The sequence below is a fragment of the Rhinolophus sinicus genome, linkage group LG09 (assembly GCF_036562045.2).
Source record: "Rhinolophus sinicus isolate RSC01 linkage group LG09, ASM3656204v1, whole genome shotgun sequence".
NCBI lineage: Eukaryota > Metazoa > Chordata > Mammalia > Chiroptera > Rhinolophidae > Rhinolophus > Rhinolophus sinicus.
In genome coordinates this window covers 20,238,681-20,257,816 of record NC_133758.1, presented here as the reverse complement: position 1 = coordinate 20,257,816, position 19,136 = coordinate 20,238,681, and the positions used below count along the sequence as shown (strand labels likewise).

Here is a 19,136-nt window from a genome sequence, read left to right as displayed (position 1 = left end):
CCCAAAAATGAAGCGCTTCGGGGCCAGAGTGAGAGCAGAAGCCAGAAGGTGAACATCCGGGGTTTCTTCCTTGATTCTTAACGCTTGAAACCGCCTGTTTCCCCGCAGCCTCAGTTCTCCCGCCTGTGCTGTGGGTCTGCTGCAGCGCAGCACTTCCTCTGAATAAGTCAGGTTTGTGCTATATTGTTTGGAAAACCCACAATGTAATCTCATTACAAGCAAACACTAATGCAACGTTTACATCCACTCCTTTAAAACACACAGGAACCCCATGAGACGGGTACTTTTTGTTGCCATTCTACAGATGGAGAAGCTAAGGCCCAAAGAGGTGAGGGACCTTGCCCAGCATTGCACAGCGAGAAGTGCAGAGCCAGGATTTTAATTGTGGGGGGCTGGTGCCTAAGTCTGTACTTTGAACTACAGCAGTAGTTCTCTTGATAAATGCCCTGGAAGTTTGCGTTGAGCACCTTCTGTGTTCCAGGCAGTAAGGGGCTATGGGAGGCCACACAGTGGGGCAAATTCATACCCGTAGCTGGAATTCCTTGGCTCTTTAGGAAAAGGGGATGGGAACTGGCAGAGTCTCAAGACTCCAGACAGGTGGCATAGCCAGATTTTGCGTCCTGGTGTTGATTCACATGACTTGGTCAGTTTAGCCGCAGGTAGCAAGAGCTAGAAAATCCATCATCCCATCTGAGACTGACCTGCATCCATGGCTAGTGGCCACCAGCCTCTGAGTGAGCGCTCGGGTGGACACGTAGCTCAGCGGATGCCTGGACTCACCAGCAGGCTGCACTGAGGGTCCGCAGGCTGGACCTTGGAGACGGCAGGGCTTGGCTCGTCCAGGCGGAAGGGCGAGGGCCTTCCCCTGGAAACACTCCGCCGGGGCAGCCGCGTGCTCTTCCCATGACATCACGCTGCCTCCGAACGTATGAGGCCAAGGATTCTTGGAATGCCTGATTCACCCTGGAACAAAAATAATGCCTCGTATTTGTAGTGTGCCTTTGTTCCCCAAAGGCTCTCCCGCCTTGCTTGTATTGTAACTTGTGACCCAGGCAGGGAAGGCAGAGAAGGTGGGAATCTACCTAAAGGATTTGGTATTCCCATTCTGCAAGTGGGAAATACTGAGACACAAAGAGTCAGGTGGTTTGCCAAAGCCACTCGGAAAATTAGTGCAGGGCAAGGCAGGTCGAGAGCCCTGGATTGCCAGTGGGGTTGAGAGGAAGGCATCAGAAATGCCTTGGCAATTGAGTGAGACTCAGAGCCCCATCTAATACCTCAAAGAAAGCCATTTCCCCGTGGCCTTCTGTGCAGACCTAAGATGGAGGAAGGTGGCAAGAGCCCCTCCTCCCTTCCCCAAGGGTACAGCAACAAAGCCAGAGGGCCACCCGAAAACAACTCCACCCCCAGCCCTGCCCCACAGGCCCCAGCCACAGGAACTGGCAGGCTGTGGTGGGGAAAGGATTGTTCCCAGCACAGATGGAAACCCAAGGGCCACACGTGGCTTCTGTGGTTTTCCCCAGACGCAGTGGAGCCAAGGCTGGAGGGCCGGATTTCCAAACCTCGATGCAAAGCTCCCGGCCAGAGCCCTCCCAGGCTTTCCCCTCCCACGAGCCTCAGCTTCCCCGTTCCCAGTGACCTCGGCTCAGCCTTTGGCCTTTGCTTCTGCACGTCTAGCCCAAGGTGCCAGCCCACGGCCCTTTCCCCCACTGTCTTTGGCCAAGGCCTGGGGTCCTCTGGACTTGGTTTTTAATGGCTCAGCAGTGATGTGCAGACTGCCCCAGACCCTCAGGACCCTGGAACAGGCCTCAGAATCGTGAGGGTGAGGATACACATTCTAGGCCAGACTACCTAAATTCAAACCCAAGCTTTGCCTCTTGCAAGCTGTGTGACCTTGAGCAGGTATTTACCCTTTCTGTGCCTCTCTGCCCTCTCTATAAAACCGGACTAACAATAGGCCCTCCATCTTAGGCCTCAGTGAAAGCCGGGCCTGGCACATGGTGAGTGCTTCATACATGTCGGTGTATTTTTATTCCTCGTGATCTGAGGTCCAGTCCCATTCCTCGGGGGAAGCCTTCTGGCCGAGACTGGCTTCGTGGGTGTGCACTCTGCAGTGACACAGGGACCTACGTTAGGCAGGGCCCTGCTTCGTTTAATCTCTGCTGTGGCTGTCCTGAAATCCTTACCAGTGTTTGAGCAATAGGCCCACATTTCATTTTGCACTGGTCCCCACAAATTAAGTAGCTGCTCCTGCCTCCAGGACCGGACTAGGACAGACCCCTGTACTGCTCTCTGTTCCCTTTCCTTTGTGACTCTTGTCCCCAGTTGTAGCCAGACACTTGTTTCTATAATTACTGGATTAGTGTCTGTCTCTCCAAATGATCCTAAGCTCCGTGAGGGCACAGCGCTGTGTGCCCAGGGCCTGGTACATTGTGGGGCTCCCTTGGGGCATGAATGAATGCCCAACCCTATTCCAGACTCCAGGGGAGATTTAGAGACGGTTTGGCCCTGTCCGATGGAAGTGGATGCTTCTAAGGGCGTACAGGAGGAATGCACGAGGCTGTCCCATGGCAGAGACTGGGGAAGCCAGACCATAGTCACGTGAGGAGTCTGGAGAGAAGGAGGGGCAGAGCTAGGCCTTGAAGAGGTGTTGAGAGACTCCTTAGGGACAGCTGAAGAGCATATGTCACCCCCCACTTCCACGAGCGATGTGGCCTGGGGCAAGCCCATTGACGCCGGACTCTTCTCCAGGGAGAGCAGAATCTCAGGACAAGTTTCAGGAATGAAGCAATAAACTCACCAGCCTTTCCCCTCATCATTCACTAGTTCTGTTCATTCTGTAGTTGGTGAAAAAAGCCTTCTCGCTGCATTCAGGGTGCAGAGGTATACCTTCAGACCTGTCGTTTCCATTCCAGAGCAGACCTTTGGCCAGGTAAACATCTGGTTTCTAAAGCATTCAACCAGACGTGAAACACCAAGCTTCTTGCGTGAACTTTTGCCTTGGCTGGCAGATACCTCAGTCTTGAATTATTTCCTGCCCATCTCTGGGCGAAAGGAGAGTCCCACAATCTGTTGGGGTGGGAAGAGTCTAAAGCTTGGCTGACCGTCCAGGGCAGCAGGAGTGTTTCTGAAGCACACAGGCACTCTCCTCCTGGAACTTTCCAGAGACCCCGGTGAGAGGAATAGGCCTGACACTCAGAAAGCCAGCTAGTACGGTGCCACGATGTTGGTGAGGGCCCAGGCAATTACAGGGTGATTCGGTTGTCTGAGCTTTGCAGTGATGCCTGCGGTTCTCCGGAGAACACTGAGACCTCAGGTAAGTGATTGGCAAAGCCAGTCACAGAGCGTTCCGGGCAGTCCCTTAGAGCAGAAACAGATCAGAATTCCAGTGCAGGCGTTGCTGCTAACTAGCTGGGCAGCCCAACAGGAACAAAGCAACCTCTTGGAACCTCTGTCTTCTCATCTATTGAACCGAACCGTCATGCTGTCACTCGTGTAACCCTCGCAGACACAGAGAAGCGAAATCACTCCAAGCCACACAACTATGAGCTGGCTGCAGTCTCACGGACAGACCTGACTCACTGCATTGCCATCATCTAATTCAGCCCTGAGGGCATAGTAGGTGTTCAGTTAACACTGGTCACTTGATCCTTGCCCCTTTGTTTAACCAAGGTCATGTTCCCCTCAGTTGGCTCCCTGAAGAGAGAAGTAAGTCTCCCCTGTGCTTTTCCTCATTAAGCTTTGCAGTCATTCTGCAAACTGGGGTGGGTGTGAGTGGCAGGTGACCTTTATTTCCGGGCCCCACATGGCAACGCTAAGCTCAGCAGCCCCCCGCACCTGAGCCAGCAGTCTCACCTCAATTCGTACTTTGTCCTGGTGGCTGGGGCCGGGAAGGTGGGACCCCGCGCAGGGCGTGTGTAGGTGGGCAAGAATGGAGGCGCCTGAGCTCCAGAATAAGCAGTCTTCACTTTTCCTGAAAGCAAGAAATATGAGCCCATGCATAGTTTGAAAACCACTTGCCCTAGGAATTTTGCTTTCAGAAATTTTTAAGCAGACCTACAAATTATGTGGTAAAGTGTCCGACATTGAGAGAACCATAATAAGCCCGTGGCCCTCGGAATATCTAGTTGGGAACAATTATGAAATAAAAAAATGAACAGAGAGACGTTTGTCTGCATTTGGACTGCTGTTAAAATCATTTTTTAAAACAAAATCTGAAGTTATTCTCCCTACACCCACCTCCCAAAATGCAGCTGTGGTGCTCTGAGAACTTTTTTTTTTTTTTTTTTAATAAAAGAGAGCAGCCTTAGAGTGAAACAAGACATCTGATTTCAGAACCCAAAGAAGAAAGAATAAACTAAATGAGTGATGGAAACAGCATACTGACAATTTCCATTCTCAAAAAAAAAAAAAGCATTATTTCCCCAACAGCAGGTGTTACCAGTAGCACAAATGGAATATTAATCTTATCTCCTAAGCCATTCCTCTCCACCAGAGAAAACTTCCCCAGAGAGATTACAGCATAATAAGCAGGCAGGGAGATGGATCGCCTCCCCCTCCCCGTTTTGCTTGCACGGCTACCAACAACTGCATGTCTAGCATGTCTCTAAAACCTGGATCCACATGTCCGTGTACCTGACACCAAGTGTGCCTTCCTTGCCCGGTCTCTGGGAGCAAAAGCAACTTATCCCCAGCCCAGCCAAACCTAAACCCACAGGTTTCATGGTGAGCAGCCAGCTGGCCCCTGGAAAAAGGTATCGACGAAACCCAGGGCCAGCACACAGAGAAGAGAAAGGAGCTGGTTTTGGCCAGCTCAGTCAGCGACAACCGCTGACAAATATTTGTGAATGGCCAGAGCAGGGAAGCCTGGGTCTCCATTGTTGGGGACCGTGGCCCAGCCCCCAGCCTTTCCAGTGGTTAGCCCTTCCTTAGGCCAAAGCCATGGGCCTCATGTGGCCGTTACCACAGCAGGTCTCGGCCATAATTCTGCCTTTCTCTCTTGAGGGGGCTGGATCTGAGGGTGAAGGGGAGACAGGAGGTGGACCAGCTAACAGGCTGAGCGTACTCCTGAGAGCCTCTGTATGGGCCTCCGGTGTGGGACTTGAGCTCACAGAGCCTCCACTGGCTTACCTGTAAAATGGAAGAAACAGTTTTGACCAGCCTGAACACAGAGACCAGTCCCAGCAACCACGAGCCTGAGAACGAAGCAGGGCCGTGGACAGGAAGGAGGAAAAGGAAGAAGAGAGAAAGGCTCCCTCCCTCTCGCCTCCATGGTATCTGGCTCTTTCCTGCCCTCCCAGGGGCCACCCAGTCAGTCTTATTTGCCATCAGTCTTCCTCCTCCTTTTGGCTCCATTCCTCTTGCCTGCCTAGTTACAAGGGGGGCCCTGAGGGTGGGCTCCCAGGGCACCCCTCCCACCTACAGATACCACTCCACATGTGCAAGGGAGCAGCCACCCAGGCAGTGAGTCTGAGAAGACCCACTACCACCTAGCAACCTGGGCATTCTTGGTCATTGCTGTATTGACTTTTGAACTAGGGGGGCATGGAATTTAAGCCACACACACACACACACACACACACACACACACATCCAGGAAGGAACAGCAGAAGCTCTGCAAGACCTCGCTGATTTCTTCCTGAGCTCTTGACAACCAGCCATGTAGAAATTACCTCCTTCCTCCTCCAGGTGGAGAGAAATTTTGTTTATTTGGGGTGGTGGGGAGTGGAGGAGGGTGGATTTTTGGCAGAGAGAGGGAAATCCCTGATATGGTAAGTAGGAAGGCAGACAGTTTCAAGACAAATGCTGGGAAGGATTTGGTCAGCCATCCTCTGGGGGCATTCCTTGGGCCATAGCTGCAGGCACCACAAAAATTCTAAATAAGGATGACAAAAGTTGTGAGAATCAAGCATTATCTGCCAGGGAATTTCCAAGGTTCTTCTCTGGGCTTAAAAAATTACTCACACTCAAAGAACAAAGCGAGTGGAAGGAGCAAGGGCCAATTAGTTGAAAGCAATTGAAAACTAAAAGCAGGGAGACTTCACAAAGGTCACAGGCATGAGGCACCCTGGGGAGCTAGTGGGCCATGGAATTCTTCCCCGGCCCATTGGTGATCTCTGGGAGGAACCTGGCTTAATGACTCACTTTGCTGACGGAGCCCACCTCTTCCATGGGCACCCATGCTGACAATCCCTGCAAACTGACCATCTTCCAGAACTTAAAGCATTAGCCCCTGATGACCCCTGTTTTTAGGAGACCATTGGAGAACGAAACTGAGTATTTTAGGCATGCCGATGTGGCATGGGTGTTTGGACGCAGACACTGCCTCTTCCATCAAGTATCAGGGCAGCGAAGCTCTCACACCAGGAATGTATTTCAGAAATCACCAAGATCAAACCTAGACAATAAGGATGAAAAATACCACAGAAGCCTCACACCCAGGCAGCAGGACTCAGTTCAGCGTACCAGGCTGCTATAGATGTTTCTATAATGACGCTTGAATTACTAAAATGCAGACAACTAAAAACCCTGGGTATCACATATAAAAACAAACATGAGAGGACTCCAAAAGGTGGAGAAAAGGCAGACTGGTTGGGGACCTTGGCACCTGAGGAATGACACAGTGGTGACATGCTTGAGTTTTCTTCTTGGCCTCACTGATCCCAGACTTGGCGCTAAAGAAGCTGACAACGCAAAATGCCAGTAGACACAGGCAGACTCAAAAAGCCCCAACAAAAGCCTGTTCTACTCCAGGCAAGTCCCCCAGAAAATACTGGCTCCACCCCCACCCATGCCAACAAAGGTCAAGTGAGGGGCCAAAATTCCACCTTCTTTGCCAGGGTGTGACCCAAACCCCCCACCAGGGTGGCGTCAGGGAGGCTGAGTGGGGAGTTGGGACTCATCCCCGTGGGGCACTAAGCACCCCACCCTCTGTGTCAGTGGAGGCCATGTGGAGAGCAACAGTGTACCACCATCCCCCTCCCACCCAGGGAGGTGTCAATGTGGGGAGCCAGAACTCCCACCCCTGCCCAGCAGGAAGGAGAACCCCCCCCTTGGGGTGTCAAAGAAGACCCAGTGGGGAACCTGACCTCTACTCCCCACCTGGCAGCACTTTCTACCCCTGGAGCAAGGTCAGAGGAAACCAGCTAAAACAGAAGGTTTGATTAAGTCCAGGGTCTCATAACAGTACCCTAGATTTCCAGGTTTCAACTGAAAAATCTCTTGTCATACCAAAACCCAGAAAGATCTCAACTGAATGAGAAAAAGACAATAGATGCCAATACTAAGTTGACAGAAATATTAGAATTATCTAAGATTTTAAAGCAGCCAGCATAAAAATGCTGCAAGGAGCAATTAGGAATACACTCAAAACAAATGGAAAATAGATCTCTGCAAAGAAATAGAAGATATAACGAAGAACCAAACAAAGACTTAATAGTTAAAAAGTCAATGGATGGGCTCAACAGCAGAATGGAGGAAACAAAGGAAAGAACCAGTGTATTGGAAGATAGAACAATAGAAATGATCCAGTCTGCACCTCAAGAGAGAAGATAGATTGAAGAAGAATGAACTGAGCTTCTCAGACCTGGGAGACCATAACAGCAGATCTAACATATGTGTCCTCACAGTCCAGAAAGTAGAAGAGAAAAAAAAGGTGGGGCTGAAAAGTTACCCAAAGAAATCATGGCTGGAGACTACATTCGCATTGATGATGGGAATGTAAAATGGCACAGTCTCTCTGGAAAACAGTTCGACAGTTTCTCAAAAAACTCAATTTGAAACTACCCTACGGCCCAGCAGTGGTGCGCCCAGGCATTTATCTCAGAGAAATGAAAACCGTGTCCACACAAACACCTGTACACGAGTGGTCCTAGCAGCTTTATGCATAATAGCCAATGACCAGAAGCAACCAGATGTCCTTCAGCAGGTACGTGGTGAAACTCCCTGATACATCCACACTATGCAATACTCGTCACCAGGGAACAGGGATGAACTATTGATACACACGGCCACCCCGATGAATCTCCGAGAATTATGATGAGTGAAAAAAGCCAATCCCACTGGGTTACATACTGTACGGTTCCATTTACATGATATTCTTGAGATGACAACATTGTAGAAATGGAGGCTACGTTCGTTGTTCCCGGGGGCTAAAGAGGAGGTGGTGAGAGGGAAGTAGGTGTGGCTATACAAGGGCGGTGTGAGGGATCTTTGTGGTGTTGGAAATGTTCTGTGTCTTGACGTGTCAAAATCCTGGTTGTGTGATCTTGTCCTTGAGTTTTGCAAGATGTTACCATGCGAGGAAGCTGGGTAAAGGCTACAAAAGATCTGTCTGTATTGTTTCTTACAATGGTATATGAACCTATAATTACCTCACAGTCAAAAGTGTAGAAACATAAATTCATGTTCACTTGGAAAACAAATAAAAAAGAAAAGAAAAAGGTCATCACTGTTAGCATGTTGGTGTGTATCCTTCCAGAGTCTTCTCTGCATATAAATACATGCCTTAAAAGATAGCACTGTGCTGATGTACCGTGTTTCCCCGAAAATAAGACCTAGCTGGCCCATCAGCTCTAATGCGTCTTTTGGAGCAAAAATTAAAATAAGACCTGGTCTTATTTTACTATAATATAAGACCGGGTCTTCAATAAATATAATATAGTATAGTATAATATAATATAATATAATATAATTGGGTCTTGTTTATAATACCATGGTCTTAATATAATACCAGTCTTATATTATATAAGACCCAGTCTTATAGTAAAATAAGACCAAGTCTTATATTAATTTTTGCTCCAAAAGACACATTAGAGCTGACTATCGGCTAGGTCTCATTTTCAGGGAAACACGGTATGCAATGTGTTTGTAAGTTACCATTTGTTTGGAAACAAAAAGAAGACTATACACCTGTCTCACACTTTGCAACTTTAATTCCCCCTGAAAACCCTGCCACTTAGGGAAAGCTTTTCAATGAAAAAAAAAGTTTTTGTAATTTTAATGGAAAAATGATACATTTAACCCCAACCCAAGATACCCCCAAATTTTCACAGTTACAAAATTTATCAAGTGAACGTTGGAATTGAATTTATATAAGGGATGATAATTTGAAAGAAAAGAAATACAATTGAGTCATAACATACAATGTAAGGAAGGGCTCTTGTCCCCGCCAAAGAGATGGGTCGCAGGACGGTGTGGGCCTCGTTTTTTCAGACGGTAAACTTTTCATTCTGCAACCTTTCTTCACTGACTTTACAACTTTCGAGGGGTCCGTGCTTATCTTGTTCTCCACCTATACCTCAGATAAAGTGATGACACAGAAAACATGCTGAGGGTGCACTCGAGATGGAACACAAAGGGCTCCCTTGTGCACGAGACTGAAGGGTCTTCAGAATACCCACATACCCCCAACTCGCTTGCCTTCAGTCCAAAAATCCAAATATTTGGTGTGTCCCATGGTGCAGACCTCAAATTTGTTCCATATGATTTCCTCTGCTAAGAAAGTGTTGTGTCAAGTAAGTCGACGAGGCTGTATTTGCCTAAAACTACGTGTTAGCTACCACTTCGGTATTAGTCAGCTTGGCTGCCATAACCATATGGCACCTACCGGGTGGCTAAACAACAGAAATTTGTCTTCTCGCAGTTCTGGGGGCTGGAAGTCCAAGATCCAAGTGTCAGCAGCTTGAGTTTCTCCTGAGGCCGCCCTCTGGCCTTGCAAATGGCCCCCTTCTTGTTCTGTGTTCACGTGGGCTTTCCTCTGTGCATGGGCGCGTCTGTGTCTAATCTCCTCTGATAAAGACACCCGTCCTATTGATTGACCTCATCCTAATGGCCTCATTTTAGCTTAATCACATTTTTGAAGGCCCTGTCTCTAAATACAGTCACTTTCTGAGGTACAAGGGGTTGGGGCTTAACGTATGAATTGGGGGGAGGGGGACACAATTCAGCCCATAATAATTTCTTATAGCATATGTTGTTAATACTATTGGGGATGAAATGTCAATGTACCAAAAAAAAAAGGAAAGTTGAACAAATGAGACAACTTTTTAAGAGCCATTATGGTAAGAAGTCATCAACAGGATAGTTGTAATTGGATACAGGTCTGTGTATATAGCTTTGCTGAAACATGCATAGAAAGTATGTTCAGGAGAGTCATAAAATGGTAACAGTTGCTTCAAGAGGACATAGTAGGTGGCTGGGGGACAGAGTCAGGAGGGTTCACGGCATACTCTAGTGTATCTTTTTAAATTTGTTCCCCACACATGTATTAATGCATATTCTAATAGGGGAATAAAATACTTAAGTGAAGGATTGACTTAAATCCTCTGTAATCCCGGGAGCTGTCTGTCTCATTCTCTGTCTCATCCCCAGGCCCTGTCACAGAGCCTGTCACACAGGAGACGCTCAGTAAGGGCACTGAAAGCATGAATAAATGGACAACTCAGTGAATGGCTCTTCTAGTATTTGGACACAGGGACGCTGAGCAACCCAGCCAGTGACCCTCTCTGTCCTTCCCCTTTGGTTTGCAGACGGCAGCAGAGACCTCCAGGAGGGAACAAGCCCCAACAGCACAGTGACCACCAGCCAGGCAGTGCCAAACACAGTAGGGACCACCAGAAATCCTACCAGGGGGGCTCGGTGCCCCATCCCTCGGGGAGGCCCACCCATCACGGCTACAGCCAGAACCGGCGCTGGCACCACAGCAGCATGAAGCACCCACCTGGCGACAAGGGGGAGGCGGGCGCCCACCGCAATGCCAAAGACACCATGACCTTGGAGAGCCCCAAACTTGAGGACACGCTGGGGGACACTGGGCACCGCAGCCTCGAGTCCCCCTGCATCCCTGATGGCCTGGGCCCAGTGGCTTCCGAGAGGCCGCCCCCGCAGCAGCCGGGGGTCGCAGAGGCTGAGACAAAGCCTAAAGACAGTATTATTCCCGAACGCATGGGGGAGCGGCCCAGAATTACCCTGCTCCAGTCTTCCAAAGACAGGCTGCGGCGGAGGCTGAAAGAAAAGGTACCGGTAATTGAATTTTTGTTTTTCTCTTGCACCAGGGAGGATGGCGCGAGGTAGGCACGTTGGTAGGTGGGCTCGGGTTTGAGGGCCTGGGGAGCTGTGGGGAGGGAAGCAGGACCCACGACCCCTGGCCACCACTGCCTTAGGGACACCTGCCACCAGAGGGCAGGCCCTTGGCCAGCTCTGCAGGATCCCCTCCAGCACATTCCAGCTCCTCATGTTCTGGCCCCTCAAGAGGTCCAGGTGGGCACTTGGTACCAGTGCCCAGCCTAAGAGAGGAGGAAAGGAAGAGGCCCAGGCCTGGGGGGTGAGGGGAGTGGTTCTTCCCTCCAGCATTTTCTGGGGTCAGAGACTGACTGCCCCATTACTGCTAACGGGCATTTGGGGAAAACATGGAGCTTAGAAAGACTCATGCTTCTCCTTGAGGTAAGTACCAGCCAGGCTGTGGTTCCTGCCAGGGTCGGGAGCAAAGGTGAGTTGGGCAGAGTGCGAGCCGTTCTCCTCCCTCATTAACCAGAAGCCAGTGAGGGGGTCTAAGCGATAAAATTTAAGGAAGCCCTCTCTCCCAGCATCACACAGGTGCCAGCCCTGCCCTGGCGATGGCCTTGAGACTGAGGACCTCCTTAAATTTTGCTCCCCAAAAGCCTCTCTTTCCTCACCCTATGCCTGGCCCTGATCGCTAGGGCCTGGGTCACAAATGCAGGAGGAAGTGCCCCCAAGCCTCCAGAGGAGGGGTGGCGATCGGTCCATGGCAGCATTAGCTCCACTGGGCCCCCCTCACTCCCCCTCCCTGGCCAAGGGTGCAGGTAAGGTCACCTTGGAGAGGAACTGTTCCCAAGAGAGGCTGACTTGCTCCCAGCCTTTCCCGGGGAGTCCTCTCTCTGGGGCTTCTGGGGCGCTCCATGTCAGGGCTGGTCCCCAGCCTATCTCTACTGCCTTTTCTCCTCTACCTTTTGCCCCGGACTCCAGGCCCAGGTCCAAGCTCAGGCAACACAGACAGGTCAGACCTCTTCCCCAGTCAACTCTTAAAGCTGAAATGCTGCTCCTGGCAGTCTCACAGCCCGAGCTGCCCACCCCACCACTCCTGTGGGGCGGGCGGTTGTGAGGTCCTAGAGGAAAGTCTCACTTATTCCTTTACCTCCCCAAAGAAGGAGGCTGGACGAAGTTCCCAACTGATGACCAGTGTGTAGTCTTAACATGCAGAGTTTCCAGGACAGGTTGCCACAGCCTGGCCAGGGAGAGAGGATTATTAACTATGTTCTCTCCAGTTGTGCTAAACCTAACTGCAGTGCCACAGAATGGAAATCACTGGGCTTTGAGGTCCAGCAAACCAGGCTCAGTCCTCACTCTGCCTTTAACTGGCTTGATGACCTTGGGCAAGTCACCTAACCTCTGAGACTCAGTTTACTAGTCTGTAAAATGGGTATAATGCCCACCTTGCAGACAGACTATGAAGATTAAATGTCAGAATGTGTAAAGACCCTCATAAGTGGTTATTAATCCATATACAGACCATTCATCTTGCCCTGGGGCCCAGATGGTTGGGTAACAGGGTGGGGGGGGTGTAGAACAGATAAGGTAGATCCATAGCACCCATACATCGGTTTGGGAAACCTCAGCTGAGGCCTCTTGGACTCCTGGGCCAGAAGGACTTGGGCTCAGGCGATGGTTGTGTTCAGGGGAAGCCCTTCTAGTATAACCTCCTTGTATCACCAGTGAGGAAACTGAGGCCCAGAGAGTAAAACCACGTCCCAAAGCCGTATGGTTGGAGGCAGAGAGCAGGTTCTAGAACCCCCAGCTGTGCTTCCCAGCCCAGAGCTCTCCTTGTTGAGAACAAAAGAGCAAGTGCAGGACCTCACTTTATGTCCCTCATCCTGGCCTTCACCCCAGTCTCACGTCCCGGCAGGTAAGTTGGTTGTAGTGTTGACCAGCAATCTATTGTGTCTGAGTAAATACTTTAGAGACTGTCAGGTGTCGTTTTCTTCCTCATCCATCCTGGCTCTAGTACAGTGGCATTGAAAACTCATAAGTATGTAGGGTTTTTTTGTCTGAAATTTCCCTCCTAGAAGTTCCAGCCTTTTGAGTAACACCTTGGAGAATTCCTCAGTGTGTGGTGTCTGTGGGTAGAAGACCAGCCCAGTCTCCATAGGCTACAAAGCCCGGGCCGTGTCCACAGGGACCCCTATGCCCAGAGAACCTGAGCACCCTTGGGCTGTAGAAGCCGGGGTCTGACAGCCACTCCATGGGCACCTCTCACCAACACAGCAAGCATTTGGATGCCACCCTTCTTCCTGACCTAGGCTTCCTGCCTTCATTTTCTCTTTGACCTAATTTTTTACTTATCTTATTTCATCTTTTATAAGCCCCATTAAATCATTTCTGGATTGAGACATGCGATGGGCAAGCAGACAAACAAAACCTATATATATGAGAATCCTGGGTGAGATCTAGAGCTTGTTAGAAGCATCAGCTCTGCATGTCACCGGGGCCAAGGTAAAGATTAGCACAGAGCCAGGGGACCTGAGGCTCCCTGGTGGAGGTCACCATTCCTGGAGGGCTCAGACCTCAGGTTCTAGAAGGTAGGGCTGGGTCCTACTTTCTGGGGGTGGCAGCCCTCCCTCCACAGGGCACCCCCCGCCACACACACACACACACACACACACACAGAAACCTCAGCTCCGCTCAGGCGCGACTCAGTGTGTCTCCCATGCCCCCAGGATGACGTGACAGTGGAGACCACCAGCCCTCAGCAGAACAAGATGGACAAGTTGATCGAGATCCTGAACAGCATGCGGAACAACAGCAGCGACGTGGACGCCAAGCTCACCACCTTCATGGAGGAGGCCCAGAACTGCACCAACTCTGAGGAGATGCTGGGGGAGATCGTCCGGACCATCTACCAGAAGGCCGTGTCTGACCGCAGCTTTGCCTTCACCGCCGCCAAGCTCTGCGACAAGATGGCGCTCTTCATGGTGGAGGGGACCAAGTTCCGGAGCCTGCTCCTCAACATGCTTCAGGTAACCGGACACCGACAGCTGCGCCGCCAGCCCTCCCGCCCTGCCCCCCGGGGGGTTATTACTAGAGAGAAGGCTGCAACTTCTGACCACGGTTGAACTTTTCCCAAGTTCCTCCCTTGCCCGATTAATTATAGAAAATAAAAAGGCACTCAAGGGGCAAGGGATGAGTGGCCGGATTTGCGTGTGTTTGTGAGAGCGCTCCATGGTTACGACGGCCCAATATAATTTTATAGGTGTTTCATGTTTAACCAGCCTTTCCCTCTTTCTATTTCCATGATAAAAGGGCTGGCTCGTGTGTGCTTTGACCTCTTCGCGTCCAAGCAGACCCAAACTTGTTGTGGACTTCTCTTTTCCTCCTCCTCCTCTTCCTCTTCCTCCTCCTCTTCCTCCTTAGGGCCCCCCACCCCAGCCCAGCCCAGCCCAGCCTCTGGAGGTGGTGGTGTTGGTTGTAGCTGGTACTTCAACGGGTCTGAGCAGAAAACACAAGGGCTCTGAGAAGGAAAGCTTTGGTCTGTCGATGCACAGGCCTTCCTGAAACCACTCTTAGCGCAGAGGGGAAGCGTGGCGATCTAAGACTGTCTTGTACCTTGCTGCCTTTCCACTCAAAAGCCCTCCACTCCCAGAGAGCTTAGTCCCATTCCTCCTCCTCTTCCTTCCCCGGATGGCAGCATCCAGCCATGTTTTTGCCGGTGCGAGTATGTAGTAGGCATGGGCACTTAGCCCAGCACGGTTTCATCTCACGAGTGGGGACCTGAGGGGCTGATACCTGCTCTTCTGTCATGGGTGGTAGCAAGTAATCTGGTGGCCCCAGAATTGGTGGGAAAGATAGCAGGTGGCGCAGCATGGCAGCCACCCCAGGCCCTTGGGACTGTCCTTGGAGACTCTGGGCTGGACAACCGTTATTTCTGCTTTTACTTTGTACCTTAGACTTGTTGGGATGCGAATTGAGTTTCCCAGGTAAGGTCTGAAAGTAGACTTACAGAGTTGAAAGGGACCACCTACAGGTCTGTCTTAACCAGGGTGACCATGCAATAGGTCATCCAAACCACGACACCTCTAAGAGTCAGGGGCGCTATTCATAATTACACCTGACAGCAGGCGTTAACCAAGGCAGATGGTCACCCTGGCCTTAACCACCGTGGTTCATGGTCTGCTGTCCTTTCCCTGAAAACAGGGAGGCAGGAACCCCCTCCGCGTGCTGCCCACAGGGCTCCATCCCCGTTGTCTTCTCCCCTTCCCAGGGAGCCTGCTCACTGCAACCGGAGCCTTCACTGGCCCGCCCGCGGTGTCTCTCCAGCTCCAGGCCCCGATCAGGTTCCCATTCCTGGATCGTCCACGCTTCCCTGGTGACGAATTCCCACATTACCTGAGGGATTTGCACATCGGGCATGTTCCTCACAGTCCGGAATGTCCTGGGAGAGTGTGGAGGGTGACAGCAGGGAGATGCCTGTCTGCCACGTACCGCCAGGCACTGGGGAGTTAGGGGCAGGATCGACCTTGCCTGGGATTTTGTCTTTTCTCAGGGAAGGGCCAAGCTAGGGTAAGACTTCCAGACAATGGCTACCAGCTCCAAGTAACCTAGCCAGAGCCAGTGGTGGACAGACACACGGTGTGGCGAGAGGCACACCCAGCCAGGACGGGCAGTTAGCCACAGGGGCCACTCCAGATCCAGCCTGGGTCAGGCATTTCTTCCAAAGACCCACGGTTAGAGCAGCCTTGCCCACAGTGTCGGACAGAGCATCGATCCTGGCAAATGCTCCGCCACAAAAGGGTCTGCATGGCCCCACACTGGCTTCTCCACCAGCCACAGCATGGACTGGCTTAGGACAGCCGGAAGGGAACCTGTTTGGCCACGCTGAACTCTGCGAAGCTCTCCTCACAACCCCCAGCTAGGAAGTTCTCGTGGAATTACTATGCTAGGAGACACAGTTGGGCAAACACTAGGCCAGAGAAAGAGCAGTAATTTGAAAGCCGGGAAACAGGGTTTCTCGTCTGGATTCATGCCTCCAACTGGAGCTTGGCCTCTGCAGCTCCCGCTGGGAAGTGCTTAGCTGTCGGTCCCTGAGCAGTGGACCTTACAATTTGCGATTTGCTCGCTGGAGATGAGTCAGGGGGCTTGGGGAGGGGTGTGAGGGGTCCCACATGAGCCTCTGCATTTCTCGCGCTCCCCAGGCCCTGCCACTGACATGAAACAGTCCTGGGTCCCCTAGTCCTCAGAAACCCGCTGACCCTATGTTGTGGCTCAGTATGGCTATGTCAACCCTGCAGGTGCCACCTGGTCTCTGGGGCAGAGCAGAGCTGTCACTCCCACATCTGCCATTTACCTGAGTGGAGCATTTGTGGGTCAGGTATTCCGAAATCTAAATGTCCCCGCAGGCCTCACTGACCCTCTCCTCACCACCTGCAGCCCCAGCTTTTGTGTAAGCTGAGGAGGGAGCCCCTCGAAGGGGGCCTTCAGCCGGGCACTCAGGCCCCCTGGGTTGCTGTTCAAGGCCCTTTAGGCTCCCGGGGAACTCAGCCTGGATGAGCTGGCCGGAGGCTGCCCCTGAGCGCCTTATAGACCCACTGCTTACAAGGCCAAGAGGAAGCCAACACCCCCTCAGGCTCTGCTGCTCCTCTCTGCAGCTCAGGAAGTGGTAGGTCAGAATAGGCCTTCCAGGCGACATAATTCATGGCCACTACTGCCCCAGACTCACAAGGTACAGGAAAAGAGAGCATGGCTCATCAAACCCCACTTTCCTTCTTACCACCCACAGGGATGTTGTTTTTCACCTGCTTGCATTTTCTGATAAACCTGAGTTGCATCCCTTTGCTGGCGGACAGTCCTGGGCCCAGCCCCCGGAACCCTTCCCTTCCCTTCCCTTTCTCCTTCTGAGTGTCATGCTCAGCTTCACCCTCTCTAGGCCCACGGTCACTGGATCCCCAGCCATCCTCCTGGTTCAGTTTGGTGGCCTCTGAGATGCCCCTCAGGTGGCCAGGTTTGGCTGCTGCCTCCACGTACAAGTTCTGAGACCAGCTTAGTGATGCTGGCTGCAAAAAGGCCGGGGTGTGAAGTGCCCTCTAAACACAGCTCCCAGCAGCTGTGTCTTTGGACATTGCTCGCCTTGGCCAACCACGCTTGGTGCCTGGGCTTTGGCAGTGGGAACTGGCAGCATGGGGGGAGAGGGACAGGCTCTGATATCATGGACACTCTTGGCAGAAGTGTGAGGGCTGCCTGCCAAGTTGGGGTGCAGCCCCCATAGAGAGGGAAATGGGGCCGGGGGAGGTGAAAAGAACTGTAACCCTTCCCAACCAGGCTCAGCGTTGTCATCTCAGGGAACCCAGAAGCATTGCCCTCATGAGCTCTGATGATGCCAGAGACCTGGGGTCTCATTGGACCCCTGTCACCAATCCCACAGCACAAAAGTGACCTTCAATCTGCACATCTAAACTGAGTCTTTTTGCCTTAGATGTGGTTCTTTTCTTAGTAGTCTTCTTATAAGTAAAATTCTACTTACTAAACAGATATTTCTTAAATGTCTATATGTACATTAGATCAGTGTCTCACACTTGAATGTGTGTCTGAATCACTTGGGATTTTACCTAAATGCAGATTCTGATTCAGCAGGTCTGGGTGGAACCTGAGATTCTGCATTTCTAACAAGCTCCCCGGTGGTGCTGGTGCCGCTGGCCCAGTAACAAGGCTTAGGATGACTGATGGTTTGTAGGTGTGGGTCAGTTTCACAGACGGGCCAGCTGAGGCTTACTCTTTTATCGGTGTGGTTGTCGGAAGTGGGGATCCAGCCTGGGAACATTGGGAATAGTGAGTTTCAGCCACTGTTGTTTTTTCTTTTTTGTTTCTTTTTTAAATTTTATTGGGGAATATTGAGGGTCCATCAGCTCCAAGTCGTTGTCCTTCAATCTGGTTGTGGAGGGCGCAGCTCAGCCGTTTTCAATCTTTAGTTGCAGGGGGTGCAGCCCACCATCCCACGCGGGAATTGAACTGGCAACCTGTTGATGAGAGCTCACGCTCTCACTAGCTGAGCCATCTGGACCCCCCGTCAGCCACTGTTTTCTTCACACCAGTGGTTGTCAGCCTACCTGCCCATTAGAGCCTTAGGAAGAGTTTTTAAAACATACCCGCAGGGGCCCTACCCCAGGCCACTGAATTAGACTCTCCCGGGATGCGCCTGGGCACCCTTTTTTAAAGAACTCTCCAGGTGATTCTGTGGTGCAGCAGGCTGAACACCACTGTGAGGAAGATACCCCAGAGATGCCCGGACTGTGCCACCGTTGTCACTTATGAACCAGCTGCCCCTACCTGTCACCCCATAAACAAGTCAAGAAATACGTCCCAGGTACTGGACTCTTCGCTGCACAATGTGGGTGGAGGACTCAGAGCCTGAGCTGGTGAGAGAACCCCAAAGCAGGAGACAATCCCTTCACTTTGCCTATGCTCAGTGTTCCCTCTGTGCAGGGAGGAAACTGGTCTGGACCATCCCTGGGGCCCTTTCTCATTCTTCTCTTCATCGCTCTGAGGTTCCTCCCAGAGGACCTCCCCACTAACCAAGTGAGCCAAGCGGGAGGCCAGAGCTGCCTCTCCCCTCCTGTTGACCCCGTTTCTGTCTGCCCTCAGCTCCGCTCCCTATGCCCTTTTCCTTTCTCTTGGCCTCAGATATTTGTCAGAGCAGCTATCACATGTTTTAGGAAAAGCGCCTCACTTTCAACCCACACTGCCAGGCTGTACCGAAGGCCAGGCCACCCGGGAAAGCTGGGGAGGTGATCAGCTTCACCTCCCAGCCTGCCTCACTCCATCCCTTCCCCCCCCACCCCCAGCTCCCGGCGTCTTCATGGTTGCAGAGTTCCACACCCACTAGAGTGTGTGGATTGATTATTTCTGACTTCCAGGAGAATGTGGACGGCCCAGGGCCCCCCCGGGTTACAAAAGTCACCAAAACTCTGCCTTCGTCCTCACCAGGGATTTGTGGTACGATAATGGGGAGGGGGCTCCAGTTTCATGGCGAGGTGAAGAATGAGCATGACTCTTTTTATGGGACCTTTGGAATGCCAGGAATTGGAGGCCTGAGCCCCCTCCGCCCAGCTCTGCCCTGTCAGCACCCCAGGCCT

General features: G+C 51.6%; 1 protein-coding gene across 7 annotated transcripts in view; it reads left to right on the top strand.

Annotated features, from left to right (window-relative positions):
* CTIF (cap binding complex dependent translation initiation factor) overlaps positions 1-19,136 on the top strand; it is a 259,305-nt gene that overhangs the window by 160,416 nt on the left and 79,753 nt on the right. For 5 of the 7 annotated variants that reach the window (XM_019721364.2, XM_019721333.2, XM_019721340.2 and 2 more), the window contains 2 exons: positions 10,527-11,019; positions 13,731-14,030. In XM_019721364.2, coding sequence (XP_019576923.2) covers positions 10,527-11,019; positions 13,731-14,030 — 793 coding nt within the window. The remainder of the gene's footprint in view (positions 1-10,526; positions 11,020-13,730; positions 14,031-19,136) is intronic. The other 2 variants (XM_019721357.2, XM_019721372.2) reach the window with 1 other exon arrangement.